General features: G+C 47.7%; 1 protein-coding gene across 1 annotated transcript in view; it reads right to left on the bottom strand.

Moving 5' to 3' along the window:
• B4GALNT4 (beta-1,4-N-acetyl-galactosaminyltransferase 4) overlaps window positions 1-26,589 on the bottom strand; it is a 577,155-nt gene that overhangs the window by 35,387 nt on the left and 515,179 nt on the right. Inside the window, exons 17-19 of the mRNA XM_030202455.1 lie at window positions 18,132-18,457; window positions 16,678-16,831; window positions 14,530-14,602 (exon numbers count right to left, since the gene is read on the bottom strand). Of these exons, the coding sequence (XP_030058315.1) occupies window positions 14,530-14,602; window positions 16,678-16,831; window positions 18,132-18,457 (553 nt within the window). The remainder of the gene's footprint in view (window positions 1-14,529; window positions 14,603-16,677; window positions 16,832-18,131; window positions 18,458-26,589) is intronic.

Here is a 26,589-nt window from a genome sequence, read left to right as displayed (position 1 = left end):
ATTCAAAAATGCAAACTCGTGCTGGGTCAAGAATCCTTTCTCTACACCAATTTTACTGGTGTTAAAAATTAACTCTTGTAAGGCTATCGTTGGATCTTGAGATAACAACTCATAAGTAGATGAATCTGCTAGTTGAGTTAATATTTCAGTTTCATAATACATCCTGCTTAACACTACCACCGCCCCACCTTTGTCTGCTCTTCTAATAATAATGTTTTCATCTGATTGTAACGCTTGAAGCGCTAACTTTTAGCATTTGGTTAAATTATGAGGAGATCTGTTGTTGTTTGGGGTCTGAACCCCTCTCAAACTTACCTCTTTCCTGGGAGTCAGCTTCTTAGCTGGCTTCTGTTTCTTTCTCTGTCCTTTCTGAGCTGGCTCTGTCTCTCTGTGCTGGCAGCTTCCAGCAGCATGGGGTTAATTGTCACTTCACTGCAGCTGTGGGTGTGGTCTGAGTTGCTCTACCTCTCCCTGGGTGTACTGGCTTCAAGAGTTTCTCGGTGCTGCATTGATGTGGGTTGGGCCTCTCGGGGTTTGAATGTGTTCTGCCTGGCTCTAGGGAGAGTGACATCATCTGGGAGGGCCTTGATAAGGAAGTGGGTTCTTTCCTTCAGGGCCTTCGCAACGTTTGCTTCTGCCTACTTGCTTTAGGTCCAGGTTAGTGTAGTGCAGTCAGTGTGCACTTGTGACTTGTGTGTTTGACTTCCCTGTTTTTCCCTTTGACTCCTCTGCTTTCCCTTTTGCTATGGGGTGTAGCACTGCTGTTAGTGCAGTGCTGGAGTTTGGTGCTGGGAGCACCCTTGTTATAGTGTTTAGGAAGCACCTTTTGTTATTTGGGTATTTGGCTTTCCTGCTTGTTTCCTTGTGCTCACCATTACACCCCGCTTTTCCTCGTGACCTGTGTTTAGCTGCTGTAGCTGGGTGCTTAGGAAGTACTGGGGTGAGAACCCATGTTTAGCTGCTGCAGCTTGGTGCTTAGGAAGCACCAGTGTTAGGTCTGGCATTTGTCTTCCCTTCCTTTTCCCTTGTGGCTTCCCTGCACATCTGTTAGTGTAGGGCGTAGGGGCACCCCTGTTAGTTTCTGTTAGGAGCACTGCTGTTAGTGGAGGGCTTGGGAGCTTTTCTGTTGGTGCTGGCCTTAGGAACAATTTTGGTCACTTTAGGAGTTAGGTGCACTTCAGTTACAGCTTGTTCTAGTCCTGGTCCCTGTGTCGTCCAGTAAGTCCTGCCGGCTACTCGAACCCATGAGCTCAACTCTTGGGGGGGCTTAGTAGCTAAGTGCAGGTGAAGCTGTGTGGACCAGTCCAGTGTGCTTCAGTCCCGTGTTCCAGTCCTGTGTCCTCCAGTCCGGGGGACCAGTCCAGTGTGCTCCAGTCCAGTGTGTTCCGGTCCGGTGTGTGTTCCAGTCGGGTGTGCTCCAGTCCAGTGTGTTCCGGTCCGGTGTGTGTTCCAGTCCGGGGGATTGCAGTCCAGTGTTCCAGTCCTGTGTTCCCCAGTCCGGGGGATTCCAGTCCATGTGTTCTGGTTCGCTGGGCAGTGCCTGCAGTCCCTGCCGGTGTACTTACCCAGTGTTGGTTGGTGGGTTTTGCCTGCTGCTGTCGCTCCTCGTCAGCAGCCCAAGGGCTCACGTTTGCTCCAGAGCCCAGCCCCGCGGGCTCTGAACCTGAGAACCTGACATCTGTGCTGATTCATATATTTTAGTACGTCCTCTAAAACTAATTGTTTATAGGCAGCTAACAAGGGGTATAACGATCCCGGTGGAGACCACATAGATTTATTCTTCAGGATAGATCTATCTACTTGTGATTCTTTATCACTGAAAAACAACTTCAAATTCAACGTTCTTATGAATCTTTCCATGTCAATCCGAAACTGAAAAAGATCAAAACTTTGCGTCGGGACAAAGGTCAATCCTTTACTTAATACTTCTTTTTCCATGTCTGTCAAACATCTAGAAGATAAGTTGAAAATTATATTATCCACTGATCTTGAGAACGTGTTTGTGGTCTGTACTGTTGAAATCCTCTGCGTGTTCTCCCTCGTTGTCACCTTCTTTGACTTCGTCCTCGCTCTAAAAAATCTTGACGCGATCTGGATTCTTCATTTGATCCTGTAGAGGAGGAAGAACTAGAGTCTGACTGTGCCATTCTTATCTCTGCTTGCCTTCCCGATGTATCTGTATCTTTTATAAACATCCATCGGTAAACTGTATTATTTTTATAATCTTTTTCGTCCCGTGAAAATTTTTTTACTTTCACTTTTAATAATTGCTGCTTAAATTTTTCTATATTGTCTTTAAGTTCAGAATGCTGCTGTTCAAAAGTATCTTCCCCTAACTTCGTTTTTAAAACTCTTATCTCTTCTTCAATTTTCTGTTCTTGTAATTCTCTTTTACTTCGTTCGATAATAAGCAGCATTAAGTCTAAAGAACACCTATTTAAGATTTTATTCCATTTCTCAACAAATTCTACATCAGTTTTGAAAATCTGTGGACCCACATTCATTCTTAAACCTCGCGGGATCCACTCCTGTTGGCAATAATCAATTAATGTTGCTCCATTAACCTCCAATTTAATAATCTCTTTGTGTAATTTCATCAAACTATCCATTTGATTAGAGGTTGACGGGCCAGCTGTAGAATGTCCACCGAAAATTTCTCTATCTGTTAGTAAGTTGGAAGCTTCTTCCATCGAGAACCCGTATGCTGTTTTCCAAGAACTCTCAGCCATTATATTCGTTTTCTTGAACAATTTCTTTGGTACTTGCTCATACAATGCACTACTACATAAATTTTAATGAGAACAAGTTTTTACTCCATTATGGCAACTGCATTATTTATAGAGGAAAAGACTTCAGACTCCCGGTCGCAGCTATTGGCACTTAAGACTAAGCTAGCTGACCGCTCTGCTCTGCGTGTCTGACACTCAGTCCACGCTGGCGAGAATCCTCATCAGTCATAAAAACCTCTTACACATCGATCTATCAATTTCTTATATTTGCTCGTTGTGTGACTGAAACTACTCAGATAATACTTAGCTGTGGTTTGTGCTAGGGCAAATCCAACTAGTCCGTACCCGACGGCGAGCTCCCGCTTCGCTCGTTGCTTCTTAAGAAGCCGGACAAACTAGCCCTTCTCAGCACCTACAACAGTATAACGCATAATCATTAAATCAGTTGTCATCTAATAGAGAAGAGTGATTGAAAAACTCACATACTCGGGGAACGAAGGAATACCTTCACGAACCACCAGCTTTCATCCTTCGTTCCCCGAGTATGTGAGTTTTTCAATCACTCTTCTCTATTAGATGACAACTGATTTAATGATTATGCGTTATACTGTTGTAGGTGCTGAGAAGGGCTAGTTTGTCCGGCTCCTTAAGAAGCAACGAGCGAAGCGGGAGCTCGCCGTCGGGTACGGACTAGTTGGATTTGCCCTAGCACAAACCACAGCTAAGTATTATCTGAGTAGTTTCAGTCACACAACGAGCAAATATAAGAAATTGATAGATCGATGTGTAAGAGGTTTTTATGACTGATGAGGATTCTCGCCAGCGTGGACTGAGTGTCAGACACGCAGAGCAGAGCGGTCAGCTAGCTTAGTCTTAAGTGCCAATAGCTGCGACCGGGAGTCTGAAGTCTTTTCCTCTATAAATAATGCAGTTGCCATAATGGAGTAGAGTAGAGAAAGGACTTAACAAGGATCTGGGGTTCCTAGCCCATTATAAACCATAAAGCTGTATGTCTCTGTTGATCACCCTCCCCTCACCTATCCACATCCACCCTGTTAGAATATCAATGATATGCTTTGATGTCCCCATGCATACTTCCTACCCACCCCCCTCCTCCCAGCCTGTCAGACTGTCACAGTAATGCTTGAATGTTTTCACTTATATACACTGTCAGCTAGCACATTTGCTTATTTCCGATCTGAGGAAGAAGGGCAACCTTCGAAAGCTAATCAAGAAATGTATTAAGTTATGTCCAATAAAAAAGGTATCATCTTATTTTCTTTACCATGTTTTATTTTGTTTGATTTCTATTGATAACCTTAAGAGTGGACTAACACGGCTACCACACTCCTCTACTCATAATGGAGTAAAAACTTGTTCTCATTAAAATTTATGTAGTAGTGCATTGTATGAGCAAGTACCAAAGAAATTGTTCAAGAAAAGGTATAAAATACAAATCTTCACATGCCACCAGCCTCTCCTTTATAGGCACACAACTTTGGAACTCATTATTCAAAGACCTGAAACTCACAGAAAACTACCTAAAATTCAGAAAAAAAACTGAAAACACACCTTTTCAAGAAGTCTTTCCCCCCTGGATCTGCCTAATCCCATACCAACATACATCACGAAAAGTTCAGAAATGGAAAACAATAATATTAACCTCTCTCACAAAATGATAATATATCAACCTAAGCATTTATTGTACTTCTGTATTATGTACTAGACTTCTACAAATCTAAATTTTGTAACCGCCTTTTTAGCAATATGTAAGCCACATTGAACCTGCCATATGGTGGGAAAATGTGGGATATAAATACAATAAATAAATATTGTAGGCGCATACATGGTTAACGCGCATTAAAGATGCTAACACGCCTATAACGCAGTTTAGTAAACAGGGCCCTAAGTCCTCAAAAAGGAGAAAACCATATAATTCCCACAAAACACAAAGAGGTCCTTTAACTAAGCTGCGCTAAAAAGTGGCCTGCGGTAGCCCCAGTGCAGGGCTTTTCTGTATGCTGAGTCTACTTTTAGTGCAGTGATTAACATGGCCTCATTTTCCATTTTCCCTATTAATGGCCACATGTTAACTTCCCCATTGGGGGAGTGTGGCCATTAGCTCGTGACCACTTGCTGATACCTATTTTCTAGGTGGTAAGGGCTCAAGCGCTAATCCTGCATTAATCGATTAGTGCACACCAAATTAGCTATGCTAATTGATTAGTACAGAACACACCTACTCTGCCCCCCCCAAGACACATCCCCAGAGCTAAAAAATATAATCTATATTTTTAGTGCATGGGAAGTGTGTGCTGATCCCGAAACTACCACGAGATGACTGAATGCCCCTGCAGTAGCAGTTTTTAACCTGCAGTAAGCACGCATTAGTGCTTACCACAGCTTAGTAAAAGGGCCCCAAAAAGTGGCAGAAAAGCACAGTTGGGATGACCAAAATATAAAACCTGATGATCGGTGGAAAGGAAGGTGAGTAGTGGAGTGCCTCAGGGGTCGGCACTGAGGCCAATTCTGTTTAATATATTTGTGAGAGACATTGCTGAAGGGTCAGAAGGAAAAAAACTTTTTTACCTGTTGACATGAAGACAGCCAACAGAGTGGATACCCTGGAGGGAGTAGAAACCATGAGAAGAGATCGCCAAAAGATAGAAGAATGGTCAAAGTTCTGGCAGTGAAAATTTAATGCAAAGAAGTGCAGAGTGATGCACTTGAGGTGCAGAAATCTAAAGGAGATGTACGAGATAGGCGGAAAGAGATTGATAAGCTCAGGAAAGGGACCTTAGGGTGACGGTGTCTGAGGACCTCAAGGTGATGAAACAAAATGACTAGGCGGTGGCCACAGCCAGAAGAATGCTGGGCTGCATAGAGAGGGGTATAACCTGCAGAAGAAAGGAGGTGTTGATGCTCCTGTACAAGTCGTTGGTGAAGTCCCACTTGGAGTACTGTGTGCAGTTTTGGAGGCTGTATCTTCCTAAGGACGTAAAAAGACATGACGGTTCACAGAAAAGCGACAAAAATGGTATGAGGTTTGCGCCACAGGATGTATGAGGAGACGTGGAGGGGCATAATTGAACGCGAACGCCCATCTCCATGGGCGTCTATCTCCAAGAACGGGTACGTGAAGGGGCGGGACAAACAGTATTTTCAAAAAAATGGGCGTCCATCTTTTTTCCGATAATACGGTTTGTGCCAGCCAAATGCATCGGATTTTTGCGGATTTGAGCTGGGCGGTATCGTTTTTCAGCGATAATAGAAACCAAAGGCGCCCAGCTCCAAAACGACCAAATCCAAGGCATTGGGTTGTGGGAGGGGCCAGGATTCGTAGTGCACTGGTCCCCCTGACATGCCAGGACACCAACCGGGCACCCTAGGGGGCACTTGTAACAATTAAAAAAACAAAGCAAACTACCTCTGAAGTCCATAGCTCCCTTCCCTTGGGTGCTGAGCCCCCCAAAACCCACTCCCCACAACTCTACACCATTACCATAGCACTTATGGCTGAAGGGGGCACCTAGATGTGGGTACAGTGGGTTTTGGGGGCAGTCTGGAGGGCTCCCATTTACCACCACAAGTGTAACAGGTAGGGGGGGGGGATGGGCCTGGGTCCACCTGCCTGAAGTCCACTGTACCCACTAACAACTGCTCCAGGGACCTGCATACTGCTGTGATGGAGCTGGGTATGACATTTGAGGCTGGCATACAGGCTTGAAAAAAAAGTTTTTAAAGTTGTTTTTTTTCAGTGGGAGGGGGTTAGTGACCATTGGGGGAGTCAGGGGTGGTCATCCCCGATTCCCTCCGGTGGTCATCTGGTCATTTAGGGCACTTTTTTGGGACTTGTTCGTGAAAAAAAAGGATTTAAAAAAAGTGACCCAAATTCGCGCTAAAAACGCATTTCTTTTTTCAATTATTGGCCGAGGACGCCCAATATCTCCTCGGCCAATAAACACACCCCAGTCCCGCCTTCACCAAGCCTCCGACACGCCCCCGTCAACTTTGGCCGTTTCCGCAACAGATTGCAGTTGAAGACGCCCAAAATCGGCTTTCGATTATACCGATTTGGACGCCCATGGGAGAAAGATGCCCATCTCCCGATTTGGGTAGAAATATGGGCATCTTTCTCTTTCGAAAATAAGCTGGTTAATGACCTGAACATTTATACCCTGGAGGAAAAGAGAGACAGGGATGATATAATGCAGACATTCAAATATTTGAAAGGTATTAATATACAAGCAAACCTTTTCCAGACACGGGAAGGTGGTAAAACTAGAGGACATGAATTGCAAGGGAACCGGCTCAGGAATAATGTCAGGAAGTATTTTTTCACAGAGAGGGTGGTAGATACCTGGAAAGCCCTCCTGTGGGAGGTGGTGGAGATGAAAACAATAACAGAATTCAAAAATGTGTGGGATAAACACAAAGGAATCCTGTATGGAAGGTGTGGAATCAAACTAGCTTAGTGGTGTTTAGATGGCAACACCAGTAATTGGGAAGCAAAGCCAGTACTGGACAGACTTCTACAGCTTGTGTCCTGATTGTGGCTCGAAAGATTTGGATGGGCTGGAGTGGGGCTTTGATGACAGCTTCAGTAGTTGGAGAACAAAGCCAGTGCTCTGAAAATGGCAAGGACAAATCAAGATCAAGTATAGTGAAGATACTTACCTGTAGCAGGTATTCTCCAAGGACAGCAGGCTGATTGTTCTCACATGTGGGTCGGCGTCCACGGCGGCCCCAGGAACGGAGATTTTCCAGCAAAATCTAAAAAGCTTTGCGACAGCCACCAGGGCGCAGGACGGACGCACCGCGCATGCACAGCCATCTTCCCGCCTGCGCGCGTCCGTTCCCGCCTCAGTTATATGAAAAGCAAAATAAAGAAAAAACAACAACTCCAAAGGGGAGGTGGGCGGGTTGGTGAGAACAATCAGCCTGCTGTCCTCGGAGAATACCTGCTACAGGTAAGTATCTTCACTTTCTCCGAGGACAAGCAGGCTGCTTGTTCTCACATGTGGGGTATCCCTAGCCTCCAGGCTCACTCAAAACAACAAAGAAGGTCAATTGGGCCTCGCAACAGCGAGGACATAACAGAGATTGACCTACGAAGAAACAGCTAACAGAGTGCAGCCTGGAACAGAATAAAAATGGGCCTAGGGGGGTGGAGTTGGATTCTAGACCCCAAACAGATTCTGCAGCACCGACTGCCCAAACCGACTGCCGCGTCGGGAATCCTGCTGAAGGCAGTAATGAGATGTGAATGTGTGGATCGATGACCACGTCGCAGCCTTGCAAATCTCTTCAATAGTGGCTGACTTCAAGTGGGCCACTGACGCTGCCATGGCTCTAACACTATGAGCCGTGACATGACCCTCAAGAGTCAGCCCAGCCTGGGCGTAAGTGAAGAAAATGCAATCTGCTAGCCAATTGGAAATGGCACGTTTCCTGACAGCAACTCCCCTTCTGTTCGGATCAAAAGAAACAAACATTTGGGCGGACTGTCTGAATGGGCTTGTCCGCTCCACATAGGCCAATGCTCTCTTGCAGTCCAATGTATGCAACTGACACTCAGCAGGGCGGGTATGAGGACGGGGAAAGAATGTTGGCAAGACAATTGACTGGTTAAGATGGAACTCCGACACCACCTTCGGCAAGAACTTAGGATGCGTACGGAGGACTACTCTGTTATGATGAAATTTAGTATAAGGAGCACGGGCTACCAAGACTTGAAGCTCACTGACTCTACGAGCTGAAGTAACAGCCACCAAGAAAATGACCTTCCAGGTAAAGTACTTCAGATGGCAGGAATCCAGTGGCTCAAAAGGAGCTTTCATCAGCTGGGTGAGGACGACGTTGAGATCCCATGACACTGGTGGAGGTTTGACAGGGGACTTTGACAAAAGCAAACCTCATGAAGCAAACAACTAAAGGCTGTCCAGAGATAGGCTTACCCTCTACACAATAATGGAAAGCACTAATTGCACTAAGATGAACTCTTACGGAGTTGGTCTTAAGACCAGACTCTGACAAGTGTAGAAGGTATTCAAGCAGGTTCTGTGTAGGACAAGAGCGAGGATCTAGGGCCTTGCTGTCACACCAGACGGCAAACCTCCCCTATTTGAAAGAGTAACACCTCTTCGTGGAATCTTTCCTGGAAGCAAGCAAGACTCGGGAGACACCCTCAGAGAGACCTAAGGAGGTGAAGCCTACACTCTCAACATCCAGGCCGTGAGAGCCAGAGACTGGAGGTTGGGATGCAGAAGCGCCCCTCGTTCTGAGTGATGAGGGTTGGAAAACACGCCAATCTCCACGGTTCTTCGGAGGACAACTCCAGAAGAAGAGGGAACCAAATCTGACGCGGCCAAAAGGGCGCAATCAGAATCATGGTTCCACAGTCTTGCTGGAGTTTCAGCAAAGTCTTCCCCACCAGAGGTATAGGAGGATACACATACAGAAGACCCTCCCCCAATGCAGGAGAAAGACATCTGAAGCTAGTCTGTCGTGGGCCTGGTCTGGAACAGAACTGAGGGACCTTGTGATTGATCTGAGTGGCAAAAAGATCCACTGAGGGGGTGCCCCACGCTCAGAAGATCTTGTGTACCACGCCCAAGTTGACCGACCACTCGTGAGGTTGCATAATCCTGCTCAACCTGTCGGCCAGACTGTTGTTTACGCCTGCCAGATACGTGGCTTGGAGAAACATGCCATGACGGCGAGCCCAAAGCCACGTCTGAACGGTTTCCCGACAAAGGGGGTGAGATCCGGTGCCCCCCCCCCCTCTGCTTGTTGATGTAATACATGGCAACCTGGTTGTCTTTCTGAATTTGAATAATTTGATTGGACAGCCGATCCCTGAAAGCCTTTAGAGTGTTCCAGATCGCTCGCAACTCCAGGAGATTGATCTGAAGACCTGATTCTTGGAGGGACCAAGCTCCCTGAGTGTGGAGCCCATCTACATGAGCCCCCCCCCCCCCCCCCAGGAGAGATGCATCCGTGGTCAGCACTTTTTGAGGCTGAGGAATTTGGAAGGGATGACCCAAGGTCAAATTGGATCAAATTGTCCACCACTGAAGGGAATTGTGAAATTCGGTGGACAGTTGGATCACATCCTCTAGATTCCCCGTAGCATGGTACCACTGGGAAGCTAGGGTCCATTGAGCAGATCTCATGTGAAGGCGTGCCATGGGCGTCACATGAACTGTAGAGGCCTTATGGCCTAGCAGTCTCAACATCTGCCGAGCTGTAATTTGATGAGACACTCTGGCCATGGAAACGGGAGACAGAAGGTTGTCTGTCCTCATTTCGGGAAGATAGGCCCGAGCTGTCTGAGAGTCCAGCAGAGCTCCTATGAATTCTAGTTGTTGAACTGGAAGAAGGTGGGACTTTGGGTAATTGATGACAAACCCTAGTAGCTCCAAGAGTCGAATAGTCACCTGAATGGACTGTAGAGCTCCTGCCTCTGAGGTGTTCTTCACCAGCCAATCGTCGAGATAAGGGAACACATGTACTCCCAGTCTGCGTAGCGACGCTGCGACTACTGCCAGGCATCTTGTAAAAACCCTGGGCGCAGATGGAAGACCAAAGGGTAGCACACAATACTGGAAGTGCTGTGTTCCCAGACGGAATCGAAGATACTTCCTGTGGGCTGGAATTATCGGGATGTGTGTATAAGCATCCTTTAAGTCCAGAGAGCATAGCCAATCGTTTTTCTGAATCATGGGAAGAAGGGTGCCCAGGGAAATCATCCTGAACTTTTCTTGGACCAGATATTTGTTCAGGGCCCTTAGGTCTAGGATGGGATGCATCCCCCGTTTTCTTTTGCACAAGAAAATACCTGGAATAGAATTCCAGCCCTTCTTGCCCTGATGGAACGGGCTCGACCGCATTGGCGCTGAGAAGGGCAGAAGGTTCCTCTGCAAGTACCTGCCTGTGCTGGAAGCTGAAGGACTGAGCTCCCGGTGGACAATTTGGAGGTCTGGAGATCAAATTGAGGGAGTACCCTAACCGAACTATTTGAAGAACCCACCGGTCGGAGGTTATGAGAGGCCACTTTTTGTGAAAAAATTTTAACCTCCCCCCCCAACCGGCAGATCGTCCGGCACGGGTACTTTTATGGCAGCTATACTCAACTGGAGCCAGTCAAAAGCCCATCCCTTGCTTTTGCTGGGGAGCTGCAGGGGCCTGACTGGGTGCAAGCTGTTGACGCGAACAAGCGCGCTGAGGCTGAGCCTGAGAAGGCTGTTGGGAAGGTGGAATGTACCTACGCTTATTGTAAGCATAGGGAGCACTCCTCCTTCCCCTGAAAAAATGTCTACCTGTTGAGGTAGACGCTGAAGGCGCCCGGTGGGAGCATTTGTTTAGGGTGGTTTCCCACTGGTGGAGCTGCTCTACCACCTGCTCGACCTTCTCACCAAAAATATTATCCCCCCCCCCCGGCAAGGAACATCCGCAAGCCGCTGCTGGATCTGATTATCCAGGTCAGAGGCCCGCAGCCAGGAGAGTCTGCACATCACTATACCTTCAGCAGCAGATCTGGATGCAACGTCAAAAGTGTCATAAGCACCCCTGGACAGGAATTTACGACACGCCTTCAACTGCTTGACCACCTCCTGAAAAGGCCTGGCGTGCTCCGGAGGGAGCTTGTCCACCAAGTCCGTCAGTTGCTTATCAACAAAATTTGCCCTTTCTTTTCTGAGCACACTACCAGAACCCTCATCCACACTCTTATCACCTCTTGCTTAGACTATTGCAACTTGCATCTCACAGGTCTCCCGCTTAGCCATCTCTCTCCTCTTCAATCTGTTCAAAACTCTGCTGCACGACTAATATTCCGCCAGTGTCGTTATGCTCATATTAGCCCTCTCCTCAAGTCACTTCACTGGCTTCCTATCCGTTTCTGCATACAGTTCAAACTCCTCTTATTGACCTATAAGTGCATTCACTCTGCAGCTCCTCAGTACCTCTCCACTCTCATCTCTCCCTACATTCCTCCCCGGGAACTCCGTTCACTGGGTAAATCTCTCTTAGCTGCACCCTTCTCCTCCACTGCTAAACTCCGTTCCTTTTATCTTGCTGCACCTTATGCCTGGAATAGACTTCCTGAGCCGGTATGTCAAGCTTCATCTCTGGCCGTCTTCACATCGACGCTAAAAGCCCACCTTTTTGCTGCTGCTTTTAACTCCTAACCCTTATTCATTTGTTCAGAACCCTTATTTTATCATCCTCACTTTAATATTCCCTTATCTCTTGTTTGTCCTGTTTGTCTGTCCTAATTAGATTGTAAGCTCTTGTCGAGCAGGGACTGTCTCTTCATGTTCAAGTGTACAGCACTGCGTACGTCTAGTAGCGCTATAGAAATGATAAGTAGTAGTAGTAGTTAACATTGTTCTGCATGTGAATGCTCGTGTAGAGCTGGTAGGATCGAATTTTGGACACGAGCATAGAGGACTGGTAGGCCTTCCTCCCAAAAGAATCTAAAGCCCTAGCTTCTTGCCCCGGGGGCACCGAGGCGAAATCTCTAGTACTCCTGGCTCTCTTGAGAGCGGAATCCACAACCGCAGAGTCATGAGGTAACTGGGACCTCATCAACTCAGGTTCTCCATGGATTCGATACTGGGACTCCGCTTTCTTGGGGATGGTGGGATTAGATAACGATTTCATCCAATTCCTCAGCAATGTCTCCTTAAGGACATTATGCAGAGGGGCAGTGGATGACTCCTTTGGTGGCAAAGGACAGTCAAGGACCTCGAGGATCTCAGTCCTGGGCTCATCCTTAGTGACCACAGGGAAGGGAATGCCCACAGACATTTCCCGGACAAATGAAGAGAAGGAGAGACTCTCCGGCGAAGAAAGCTTCCTCTCAGGTAAAGGAGTGGGATCAGAAGGAAGACCACAAGACTCCTCGGAAGAGAAATATATGGGATCTTCCCCTTTATCCCAGGAGGCATCCTCTTCGGTATTGGACAAGACTTCTCGAACTGCAGTCCGAAACTGGGCCCGTCTTGACACCGAGGAACCATGTCCCCTACGGCGATTTCGAGAAGTCAACTCCCATGCCGGCGGTGATGAAGCTCCCTCCAAAGACGTCGACGGGGAGTCGACCTGGGTGGCAGCCAAGGCTGATGCAGAAGCGGTACCGGCGTCGGTGACCTCACCACAGGGGCGGAGCCAGCTGCCGCTTCCATCGACGGTACCGAGGGCGACTGACAGAGCAGCCCTTCCAGAAGGCCTGGAAGAATGGCTCGGACGCTCTCCTCTAAAGTCGTTGTCGAGGAAGGCTGTGGGGCCGGTACAGGAGTCAATGTCAGATTCTGCGTAGGCCTGGGAGGTGGTACCAGGCTGTCCGAAAATCGACACACCGACACCTCTTGTATGGAGGGTAAGCGCTCCTCCTGGCGTCGACGCTTTCCGGGTGCCGAATCCTTCGACGCCCCAGAGCTCCTGGTACCTTGCCTCGAAGGAGACTGGTGCAGATGCTTCTTCGCCTTTGCTCGAAGCACGTCACCGGTACTCCTCAGTACCGAAGAAGAGGACGTGGAATCCACACGCCTCCTCGGGGTCGGGTCCGACATCGATCGGTCCCGGTGGGCCTTCACAGCAGGAGCCTTCGAGACAAGTGGAGACCCACTCGACGGCTCACTACTCCCAGCTAAAGGTGATGTTCAGACAGCCATTACCTGCGCGCCCGATGTCGATGCCATCCCTGGTGCCGATGTCGATGAATCAGTCGGAGCTCCGAAAAGACGGTCCCGAAGAGCTCTTCTCGATGCCTGTGTTCGTTTTTTCAAACTCAGACACAACTTGCAAGCGTATGGGTGATGGTCGGGCCCAAGGCACTGGATGCACCAGGAGTGCGGGTCAGTGCCCGAGATAGACCACTGGCACCGAGCACACTTCTTGAAGCTGCTGGGAGGCTTCGATGACATCAGCGGAAAAATCGTGGTGGCGAAATCAAACGGCTCAATGGTGCCACCAAGGGCACAAAAGGAGTACCGCGGACACGTGGCCAAAGAAGGCCACAACGGAAACAAAAGGAAACTTAACCGGGGACAAAAACTAAGAAAAAGAGGGTTTTCTTTTTTTAAACTGGAAAAGAAAAGGCGATGTAAACCAAAAAGAAAGCGATAAATACAACGCGAAGTCGCCTAAGTTTTTCCTGGGACCTGAGGGAGAGAGGCTGACACGCAGCCACTCTCCACCGTGGAAAAGAAAAAACTGAGGCGGGAATGGACGCGCACGGGCGGGAAGATGGCCGTGCATGCGCGGTGCGTCCGTCCCGCGCCCTGGTGGCTGTCGCAAAGCTTTTTAGATTTTGCTGGAAAATCTCCGTTCCTGGGGCCGCCGTGGACGCCGACCCACATGTGAGAACAAGCAGCCTGCTTGTCCTCGGAGAAATATATGTACTATCTCATCATACCTTATGCTATGAGTATATCTTGTTGGGCAGTGCTTTTTTACCACTCTTAGTACTAAGTCCATTTGTGACCATCTCTGGGAAATGGTGACTAAAGTCATCAGAAACAAAAATAAATGAGGTTTTAATTAATTATTTTAGAGCAACCAATACAACAGTCCAAACACCATCCTTTTATGTGAAACAATAAAAAAGTTACAGAAGTACAAAAACATAACTTTTTGAGACTGCTTAGGGACCCCATGACATGAAAATATTGGCCATTCTCAACATTTAGGAGCTGCTTCTTTAGTCACACTTTATCTTCATTCCTAGTAGCACCTCCTCATCTTTCACTTCTGCTGAGCTTTATCACCTTCTTTCCTTCCTTCCGGCTCTCACCTCTATTGAATCCACCCCTGCCTGTAGTCCAGCTGAACGCTCAAAGTTTCCTGTCCGTTTCAAGTATTGGTATCTGAAAATAAAAGAAAATAATAAACAGAAAAGGGAAGGTGCTTGGGGATGCGAGGTGGACGTTTCCAATATCATCTAAAAACCCTGGGTAGCGAAAAATGTAAGTTTACTACACCAAAAGTGTATGTAGCAGAGACAGCTTCAAGAGAGGTATTCCCCCATTTTGTCTAAAGGAAAAATACTTTGCATATCTGGCCCCAAATGCAAAGTACAATGGTATTTTTTACTGCACATTAATAATATCTTCATCTTTATTATAAGATTTATATATCACCTCAAAGACAAAAACTGCTCATTCAAGACAGCACACATAAAAACATTCATAAAATCATTGGCCCATTGGAGTTAAATAAGTTGCCTTTAACATAAGTGGGTGAATTTAGAACAACTCAAAAGCTGTCCTAAATTCACCTGCTTATTTATTTTATTTTTGTTACATTTGTACCCCGCGCTTTCCCACTCATGGCAGGCTCAATGTGGCAGGCAATGGAGGGCTAAGTGACTTGCCCAGAGTCACAAGGAGCTGCCTGTGCTGGGAATCAAACTCAGCTTTGTGGGCCCAGCATTGAATATTAGCCGAAACCCAAATAAATTAAAAAAAACTTTTAATGGTCTCCCAAGCCCCCTCAGACCCCCTTCCCCCTGGCCTGTGACCTTAAGTACCTCCCTTCCACCCCCCCTCCCACAATGACTCACCATCCCACCCACATCTCGGTAGGCCCCTCCTCAACCCTACCTTCAATACCTGATGGTCTAGTGGGGACGATGGAGGCAGGAATAAACCCCCCCTTGCTCCTGCCCCCATCCTGCTCCTCCCTAGCAGCATCATCCTTAAAATGCTGCCACAACCTCTCATGGCAGCCTTGTGGTACTACCACTGTACCATAAGCTGCCACAAGAGATTGTGGCAGCCATCCTGAGAAATCTGCTGCTAGGGGCAGGAGCGAGGGGGTTCACTTCTGCCCCCATAGCTCCCACTAGACCACCAAAGATTGAAGGTAGACCCAGGGGGCCTACTGAGATAGGGAGGGAGGTACTTAAGGTCATGGGCTGGGGGGGGAACGAAGAAGGGGATCATTTTGGGGAGGCATGAGGGGACTTAGCAGGCCTTAAAAAACTATTTTAAAAGTGGGTCATGGCCGATATTCAGCCAGGGCCTGCATAACTATCTTATGCAGGCCCTGGCTGAATATTGGTCAGGACCTGCATAAGCTCCGGCAGCCAGGACAGCAAAAATTAGTCCCGGATATTCAGTGCCTGTGCCCACAATTTGAAGAAAAAAGGCAACAGAGCTGCAGTGGGATTTGAAACAGGGTTCCCTGGCTCTTAGCCCACAGTTTGAACCATCAGGCTATTCTACCCTGCCACATAAATGTCTGTGGCCATTTTATAACATGAACTTTCCTAGTTCCTGAAGCTGTCACAGAACCTGAGATCCCTTGCCACTCTCACATTTGGGGTGGGCAGCAACAACTTGGGGATTAAGGGAATGACTTCCCTTAATCCCTCCAGTGGACAGAAGCTCAATTGGAGCAGCTTTCTGTAACCTAGATGTGGTAGATACCAGGTCTAAATAACAATGACCATCTTTTTTGGACAAAGAAGCCCTTACCCCTTCTGAAATCAGAGTTGGACATCCATATTTGGGTCCCTTTTTAGTCCTGCCAACAATAAGTCCAGATCATGCCCCCTTGCTATAAGGACATACTACAGTTTAGACATCCACATCCCAGCTTTACAAAATCGGAATTTGAACTTCTATGGAGGAGTGGCCTAGTGGTTAGTGGTTAGGGTGGTGGACTTTGGTCCTGGGGAACTGAGTTCAATTCCCACTTCAGGCACAGGCAGCTCCTTGTGACTCTGGGCAAGTCACTTAACCCTCCATTGCCCCATGTAAGCCGCATGGAGCCTGCCATGAGTGGGAAAGCGCGGGGTACAAACGTAAAAAAAAAATGCAAGTCTTGCAAAACACAAATACAGCTTCTAAATAAGGGCCCTTGTATGATAAAACACACAAGTAATTTTTATTCTGATGGACTTGGGGATACCACGTGATTTACAATATAGAAATTTTACCGTGGCAATTTGGCATCCTTCAGAGCCTTCTCCACATCCATGTCTTCACTGTCAAAGTCAACTAGGATGACATTGAAGTTCTCATCCTTAGTCTTTTGGTACAGATCTTCCATATCTGTAATAAACTGTTGTACCCAGCGAGCTTGATTTTTCACTACAGGAAACCAAAGAAATTCATTAATATTGTGTTGATCAGCAAGCATACATATGGTCCAAACTGGCTTTAACGGATTTTGACTATTACTGCCCTGTGCTGCTCTCCCTCCCTCCCTCACCTCCACTACAGACCTTTAATCCAATTTCCTACTGAATGTCTATGTGTAGCTTCCAAAGAGTCTAGGAAGCAAGATACATTTTGGAAGAGAACACATAAGAACTCAATTGTGGGGGCAATTTCATACTGCTTATGTGGCATGATAGAGGTCTATAAGATCCTGAATGGAGTGGAACAGGTAAATATGAATTGTTTTACTTTTTCAAAATATACAAAAACTAGAGGACTCATCATGAAATTACTAAGTAGTACACTTAAAACAAACAGGATAAAATATTTTTTCACTTAACACATCGTTAAGCGCTGGAACTCATTGCTGGAAGAAATGGTAAAAGCAGTTAGCACAGCTAAGTTTAAGAAAAATCAATAAATCATTATTAAGGTAGATCTGGGGAAAGCCACTGCATATCCCTAGGGATAAGTAGATTGAAATCTTTGTGGAATCCTGCTAGGCACTTGTGACCAGGATTGGCCACTGTTGAAAACAGAATATTAAGACTGATGGAACTTTGGTTTGATCTAGAATGCCAGTTCTTATGTTCTTATAGCTGCAAAGTCCATGGGTACGTTTTACTGTTTTAACATTTTTATTACTGAATTTATCACACAGCTACAAATGTATTCAATAATTATCATTTTGTAGAAAAGTAATCCAGTAATCCCTACATTTAACCATGAAATAACAAAGATAGCACATTCAGTATTTTAGAATGGTATTTTAAGCAAAGGGGGGGGGGGGGGGGGGGGGAATACACCTTTCAACTACACTGGTAGCCTGAAGGAACCATGGGCTGTTGGTAACATATATCTCAGGGCTTCAAGATAGCTATTGAAGGGGAAAAGGAGGGAGAGGGAGGTGGGAAGGGAAGGAGTATAGGGTGGAAGTAGGTACAAGTCATAAAATACAGAAAGGTACAGTAGAAATTTATGTTTCTCAGTTAACTGTTATTGCTGCATATTGAAATTGATCCACACAGGGTTATTGTATGTTATCTTTGCTGTTGAAAATCAACAAAAATTAATGTGACAATAAAAAAGCTTAAATGATAGCCTTAATTTGTCACTGGGCACCTGAATATTGTCTCCCAAAGTAAATATCACTACCTTGCATATTGAATGACAAAGTACATGCAGTATGGTATCCCACTTTTGTGATCCAATAATAGCCTCAGTCTCTCACCTGGAATCACAAAGTGTACCATCACATTGTGCCTCCAATTCAGCCTGATAGGTTGGCACAAGACAGACTTCCCATATACTGTGTTCCAGGGGCTAGTCTGCTGCTGCTGGGGCTCTGTGGCTGTTTCAACAGCCACCTCCTCTTCATCTTCATTAGCCTCCATGCTTCCATTCTGCTTGAAGTGATGCAACAGAACATAGACATACTCAGAGAGGCGAACGGTCCTGCGTCCCCTCTCCAATAGCTCCAGTTCAATCAGGTACCGGTTGCCACGGGCAGAATCCCGGCGCTTCTCAACACTGATAATCCTAAGTAACGTGTAGATCCTGTTGTGAAGGAAAGTGACAAAGCCAATGCGGTTACATATTTCCCAATGGAATAGCAAAATTACTTAACCATGTAACAAGTATTTTTGGAGGACATGTGACTGCATTTGACAGCGAACAGACAGATTCTTCCAGAGCTTTTTGGAAATGGCAAAAGCCTTTATTCTCGTGTGACAGTTCCTATGTTGGCACCACTTTGCCATTTCCCTTAGTTTTATGACACAGCTTTGACTGGGCAAAGAACAACTCTGAAGGAGAAATGGGAGTGTGTGTGTCACTGGGGAATTGCTGTCTTCATGTATTACAAGTAAGCAACTTTCAAGAGAAGCAGTTCATTGAGACACACACCTATGACTCCTGAGCTATCATCTCAAGCGGAAGGGAGTTAGTGAATGATACATACCTGTAGCAGGTGTTCTCCGAGGACAGCAGGCTGATTGTTCTCACGACTGGGTGACGTCCGCGGCAGCCCCCATCAACTGGAAGAAGCTTCGCGGGCGGTCCACACGCAGGGCACGCCCACCGCGCATGCGCGGCCGTCTTCCCGCCTGTGCGTGACCGTTCCCGCCAGTTGAATGACAAGCAAGAAAAGATGAAACGCAACTCCAAAGGGGAAGAGGGAGGGTAGGTGAGAACAGTCAGCCTGCTATCCTCGGAGAACACCTGCTACAGGTATTTATCATTCACTTTCTCCGAGGACAAGCAGGCTGCTTGTTCTCACAACTGGGGTATCCCTAGCTCTCAGGCTCACTCAAAACAAGAACCCAGGTCAATTTAACCTCGCAACGGCGAGGGCATAACAGAAATTGACCTACGAAGAACAACTAACTGAGAGTGCAGACTGACCAGAATAAATTCGGGTCCTGGAGGGTGGAGTTGGATTTACACCCCAAACAGATTCTGCAGCACCGACTGCCCGAACCGACTGTCACGTCGGGTATCCTGCTGGAGGCAGTAATGTGATGTGAATGTGTGGACAGATGACCACGTCGCAGCCTTGCAAATCTCTTCAATAGTGGCTGACTTCAAGTGGGCCACTGACGCTGCCATGGCTCTAACACTATGAGCCGTGACATGACCCTCAAGAGCCAGCCCAGCCTGGGCGTAAGTGAAGGAAATGCAATCTGCTAGCCAATTGGAGATGGTACGTTTCCCGATAGCGACCCCTAGCCTGTTAGGGTCGAAAGAAACAAACAATTGGGCAGACTGTCTGTGGGGCTGTGTCCGCTCCAAATAGAAGGCCAATGCTCTCTTGCAGTCCAATGTGTGCAACTGACGTTCAGCAGGGCGGGTATGCGGTCTGGGAAAGAATGTTGGCAAGACAATTGACTGGTTAAGATGGAACTCCGACACCACCTTCGGCAGGAACTTTGGGTGGGTGCGGAGCACTACTCTGTTGTGATGAAATTTTGTATATGGAGCATGAGCTACCAGGGCTTGAAGCTCACTGACCCTACGAGCTGAAGTAACTGTCACCAAGAAAATGACCTTCCAGGTCAAGTACTTCAGATGGCAAGAATTCAGTGGCTCAAAAGGAGGTTTCATCAGCTGGGTGAGGACGACGTTGAGATCCCATGACACTGTAGGAGGCTTGATAGGGGGCTTTGACAAAAGCAAGCCTCTCATGAATCGAACGACTAAAGGCGCTCCAGAGATGGCTTTACCTTCCACACGATAATGGTAAGCACTAATCGCACTAAGGTGATTCCTTACTGAGTTGGTCTTGAGGCCAGACTGATAAGTGCAGAAGGTATTCAAGCAGGTTCTGTGCAGGGCAAGAACGAGGTTCTAGGGCCTTGCTCTCACACCAAACGACAAACCTCCTCCACTTGAAAAAGTAACTCTTTTTAGTGGAATCCTTCCTAGAGGCAAGCAAGACACGGGAGACACCCTCAGACAGACCCAACGCAGTGAAATCTACGCCCTCAACATCCAGGCCGTGAGAGCCAGGGACTGAAGGTTGGGGTGCAGCAACGCTCCGTCGTTCTGCGAAATGAGAGTCAGAAAACACTCCAATCTCCACGGTTCTTCGGAGGACAACTCCAGAAGAAGAGGGAACCAGATCTGACGGGCCAAAAGGGCGCTATCAGAATCATGGTGCCGTGGTCTTGCTTGAGCTTCAGTAAGGTCTTCCCCACCAAAGGTATGGGAGGATAAGCATACAGGAGGCCGGTCCCCCAATGAAGGAGAAAGGCGTCCGACGCTAGCCTGCCGTGTGCCTGAAGTCTGGAACAGAACAGAGGCAGCTTGTGGTTGGTCTGAGAGGCGAAAAGGTCCACCGAGGGGGTGCCCCACTCTCGGAAGATCTTGCGTACCACTCTGGAATGAAGCGACCACTCGTGCGGTTGCATGACTCTGCTCAGCCTGTCGGCCAGACTGTTGTTTACACCTGCCAGGTATGTGGCTTGGAGGAGCATGCCGAACTGGCAAGCCCAACGCCACATCCCGACGGCTTCCTGACACAAGGGGCGAGATCCGGTGCCCCCCTGCTTGTTGGTGTAATACATTGCAACCTGATTGTCTGTCCGAATTTGGATAATTTGGCAGGACAGCCGATCTCTGAAAGCCTTCAGTGCGTTCCAGATTGCTCGGAGCTCCAGGAGGTTGATCTGCAGATCCTTTTCCTGGGGGTACCACACACCCTGGGTGTGAAGCCCATCGACATGAGCTCCCCACGCCAGGCGAGATGCATCCGTCGTCAGCACTTTCGTGGGCTGCGGAATTTGGAATGGACGTCCCAGGGTCAAATTGGTCCGAATGGTCCACCAGAGCAGTGAAGTGCGGCAACTGGTGGACAGGCGGATGACATCGTCTAGATTCCCGGTGGCTTGGAACCACTGGGAAGCTAGGGTCCATTGAGCAGATCTCATGTGAAGACGAGCCATGGGAGTCACATGGACTGTGGAGGCCATATGACCCAGAAGTCTCAACATCTGCCGAGCTGTGACCTGCTGAGACGCTCTGGTCTGCGAAGCCAGGGACAGGAGGTTGTTGGCCCTCGCTTCGGGAAGGAAGGCCTGAGTCGTCTGGGTATTCAGCAGAGCTCCTATGAATTCCAGAGACTGGGTTGGCTGGAGATGGGACTTTGGGTAATTTATCACAAACCCCAGCAGCTCCAGGAGTTGAATAGTGCACTGCATGGACCGGAGGGCTCCTGCCTCCGAGGTGTTCTTGACCAGCCAATCGTCGAAATATGGGAACACGTGCACTCCCAGCTTGCGTAGATACGCCGCTACCACCACGAGGCACTTTGTAAACACCCGTGGGGCAGAGGCGAGCCCAAAGGGCAGCACACAATACTGAAAGTGCCGTGCGCCCAGGCGGAATCTGAGATACTGTCTGTGAGCTGGCAGTATCGGGATGTGAGTGTATGCGTCCTTTAAATCCAGGGAACATAGCCAATCGTTTTCCTGAATCATTGGCAGAAGGGTGCCCAAGGAAAGCATCCTGAACTTTTCTTTGACCAGGAATTTGTTCAGGCCTCTCAGGTCTAGGATGGGGCGCATCCCCCCTGTTTTCTTTTCCACAAGGAAGTACCTGGAATAGAATCCCTGCCCTTCCTGCCCGGGTGGTACGGGCTCGACCGCATTGGCGCTGAGAGGGGCGGAGAGTTCCTCTGCAAGTACCTGCTTGTGATGGGAGCTGAAGGATTGAGCTTCCGGAGGACAATTTGGTGGGAGGCCAAATTTAGGGCGTATCCGCACCGCACTATTTGGAGAACCCACTGGTCGGAGGTTATGAGAGGCCACCTTTGGTGAAAAAATTTTAACCTCCCTCCGACCGGCAGATCGTCCGGCACGGACACTTTGATGATGGCTATGTTCCCGTGGATCCAGTCAAAAGCCTGTCCCCGGCTTTTGCTGTGGAGGCGCAGGGGGCTGCTTAGGCGCACGCTGTTGATGAGAACGAGCGCGCTGGGGCTGTCCCTGTGCCTGACGAGGCCTTCGGGCCGGCTGGGTGAACCTACGCTTGGTAAAAGCATAGGGCGCAGCCTGCCGGGCCCGGGAAAAACGTCCACCTGCTGAGGTGGATGCTGAAGGCGCCCGGTGGGAGAGCTTGTCGAGGGCGGTTTCCCGCTGATGCAGTTGGTCCACCAGCTGCTCGACCTTCTCACCAAAAATATTATCCCCCCGGCAAGGGACGTCAGCCAGTCTCTGCTGGGTGCGGTTGTCCAGGTCAGAGGCACGCAGCCATGAGAGCCTGCGCATCACTATACCTTGGGCCGCAGCACGAGACGCCACGTCACAGGTGTCATAGATACCCCTGGACAGGACCTTTCTGCACGCCTTCAGCTGCCTGACCACCTCCTGAAAGGGCCTGGGCTGCTCCGGCGGGAGCTTATCGACCAGGTCCGCCAGTTGCTTCACATTGTTCCGCATGTGGATGCTCGTGTAGAGCTGGTAAGACTGGATGCGGGTCACGAGCATGGAAGATTGGCACCCCCGCTAGAAAACGAGGGAAAAAACAGCGCGTTCTTTTTTTTTTTTTTTTTAACCAGAGAAAAAACCCTTGCGGAACGCGCGACAACAACAAGGAAAAAACAAAGAAGGTTCGCGAACAATGCAACGGTTTTCCGGGGCTGACGAAGAGAGAGATGTGCGACACGTCTCTCTCCAGGCGCGGAAAAGAAAAGACTGGCGGGAACGGTCACGCACGGGCGGGAAGATGGCCGCGCATGCGCGGTGGGCGTGCCCTGCGTGCGGACCGCCCGCGAAGCTTCTTCCAGTTGATGGGGGCTGCCGCGGACGTCACCCAGTCGTGAGAACAAGCAGCCTGCTTGTCCTCGGAGAACTAAGGTTTATGCGAGGGTGACAGATACCTGGAAGAGTCTTCCAAGGAAGGTTATAACAGCAGAATTTAAGCATATATTGGATAAACACAAAGGGTCAAATTCAATAAATGACACTCAGAATTAGGTGCTGGAACAAATCAGCACTAAATGATAAAGGATAGTGCTTATGCATCTCACACTTAACTTTGGGCACCAGACTTAAGCCTGCTGAAACCTGGTGTAAATGCTGGCACCGAAGTTAGGCGCACTGATACCGTATTCTATAACTACACATGCAAATTTTCAGAACACCCCTGCCACGTCCATGCTCTTCCCATGGCCACGCTCCCTTTCGAAAAATGGGAGTGGGAGTTAGGCGCATTGCCTTATAGAATAGTGAGCAGCCAGATGTGCTCACAAAATTGAGTGCAACCCAAATATTGATGTCATTGAACTCATTTAGCAATTAATTTGTGTGTGCATCTCGGGAGTATGCACAAATTTGAATGCACAAATCTAGGCACCATATATAGAATTTGGGAGAAAGAGGACAATTCTATAACTGACTGCCACAAACTAGGCGCCTAGATGCCGTATTCTAATTCTATTTCAGCATCTGGGTTCCAAGATTCCGTTATAGAATACTAGCATAAGTTGGGACCCACGCACCATGCTACGTCAATAGCAGGCATAAATGTGCATGCCTATATGTGGCACTTAGGGAGAGATTCTATATATGGCGCCTAAAATAATCAGCGTTGAAATCGGTGCCAACTAAACGTATTCTATGACGCTGATTATAGAATAAGCTTAGTTGATATCTCAGCACCTAAAACTACATACATCCATTTACACCAAAGAAAATATGGCGTAAATCCTGGTGCGTAAATTTACACGCACTGGGCCATATTTTATTACTACACTTGTAAATTTTGTAACACCCATTTCCTTGCCCATAACCATGCCCCCTGTTGCCTGTGTGCTTAGAAGTTCGGTGCACTTCGTTACAGAATATGCTTAGCGAGTTGTGTGCGTAAATTCTAATCAGTGCCAATTAGTGCTCATTGCTTGTTAAGTGCTGTTATCAGCATTCATTAGCTTGTTAAGTTACACACACTCTTATAGAATCTGTGCCGATTTTAGTGCGGATCTCTAGGCTCACTATATATAGATCTGGGAGTTAGCATGGAATTGACAGCATTCTGTTAAATTAAGTGCTTAAATATTAGTCCTACCCATGCCTCTCCCTTGTGACTGCCCCACTTGAATTTACTTTCTAAGTGAGTGGTGCACATTATTTATAGAACAGTGCTGAGCGTGCACCTAGCACTTACACACAAATAGTGTTTAAATTTAAGCTCTATCCTTTGAGAAAGATAGAAGACCACAAATCAAGTAACGTGATATGACAATAGGCAGGCACAAATGGACAAACTGGGTCGACAAAGTGGTCCTTTCCTGCAGAAACCTTTGATATTATATATCTAAAAAAGGAAGTAATAGCAAGAACTGCATATTTATGACGTGAAAAGCCCTTTTTTCCCCTTGCCACATTTTTATTTTAACAGAACAGGGAAGATCACTGAAAATCATAACAAATGAGGAAGGCATGCAGAGCATGGGTAATGGTAATGGAATTCTTTCCAACCCTTCTGCATGCAAATGTTATGTATGTGTGTATGCTGGGACAGGGGGTTGATGTGTATATGTGTTGGGAGAGGGGACTGATGCAGAGGCGTAGCTAGACTCAAACTGTGGGTGGGACACTGGGTGGGCAAATGTAGTCTATACAACCCCCCCCCCCCCCCCCGCCCCTTGGCGCCAACAAAAAACATTACATAACTGAGCTGCTGGTGGGAATCCCCAAGCCCCAGCACCTGCAGAGGTCCTCCAGAGGCAAGAACAACTCCCTCTCCTTCTTGCTCCAGCCAGCAGCATTGTGCATGTGCTGCCGCTGCCCCCTCAGGTATACTTGGTTTTTGCACATGCGTGAAAACTGAGTGTATGCAGCAGAAGGCCAGCGCGACGGCAGGACATACACAGTGTGCCAGCTGGAGCAAGTAGGAAAGGGAGCTATTTTTGCTGCCAGAGGACCTCTGCAGCTGGTGGGACAAGGGTGCTAGAATTCTGTTTGGGCCTGAGTCCAAAGTGTATGGGCCCAGGCTCACCTCTGGCTATGCCACTGGACTGATATGTGTGTGCGTGTGTGTATGTACATTTGTGTTGGCATGTGCATGTATGGATGCTTGCATGTGTATGTGCTTTCTGTGTGTCTGTGATCAGGAGAGATGGCAGAGGAAGCAATTTGTAAGGTGGAATTCTTTAATCACTAAGAGGCCCTTTTACTAAAGCTTAGCACACACTAACAGAATTATCACACACTAAATGTTAAGAAGCCCATATGTATAAAATGGGCTATTTAGCATGTGCTAATTCCTTTATCACATCCTAAGCTTTAGTAAAAAGGCGCCTAGGTTATACAGAATCAATATATCTATACTTCACTGCTTGGAACAGTTTTTCCTATATAAACATATTGAGGCATGTTTTAGAGTGGTTCATTTCTGTTCTGTACCTCCCCCCCTCCAATCAAATGCAGCACCTCCTCCCTTCCAGTGCTCCACTCTCACTGCCTTCCCATTGGATGGACCATGATAACTACTACTACTATGGCTTCTTTCCCTTCAGTAGCCCTGAAAAGCCAGCTATACACATTCCAGTCAATATTCTGCCCACGGCTGTCAGCATTGTTTTAAACACTGTCCACCGTGGGCAGAATTAGCCCTAGATATTCAATACCAGGCCATGTCTGGGCACCAGCACTGAATATCTAGGACTAATTCCAAAAGTGTTAGTCACTGGAGCTTCAGCTGGGACCCTCATAAAAACACCTATGTGGGCCCTGGCTGAATACTGGCCAGGACCTGCATAAGCAGAATTGGGTGCCTTAGTCCCTTCCTCCTCTGGTCTCCCCCTCCCTGCTCCCAAAGGATAAGGATGGTCCTAGCCTTAGCCCCCAGTTTCTAACCCCAACCACCATCACCACAATAGGCCCCCCAAGCCTACCTGGAATCTCCCTGGTGGTTAACGGGGTCGTAGCGGCAGGAGCAATATCCACCCGATTCTGTCACATGTCCAGCCTCAAATGGCCACCACAATCTTGCGTTTTTTAAGGGTTTTTTTAAAATTCCTTTGCTGGTATCTTTTAGATATTGTTTGATTATTTTTTTGAATGTTTAATTTTTCCAACCTTTCAGTGCCTGCTGTGATATTTAGTAAACTTGTCTTTCGACTATATTGTATGAATGGAAAGATTATGTTCTTACCTGATAATTTTCTTTCCTTTAATCATACCAGACCA

The sequence above is a fragment of the Microcaecilia unicolor genome, chromosome 4 (genome assembly GCF_901765095.1).
Source record: "Microcaecilia unicolor chromosome 4, aMicUni1.1, whole genome shotgun sequence".
In the NCBI taxonomy this organism is placed as follows: Eukaryota; Metazoa; Chordata; class Amphibia; order Gymnophiona; family Siphonopidae; genus Microcaecilia; species Microcaecilia unicolor.
The sequence above is the reverse complement of the archived record's forward strand: the minus strand, read 5'-3'. Positions and strand labels throughout refer to the sequence as shown.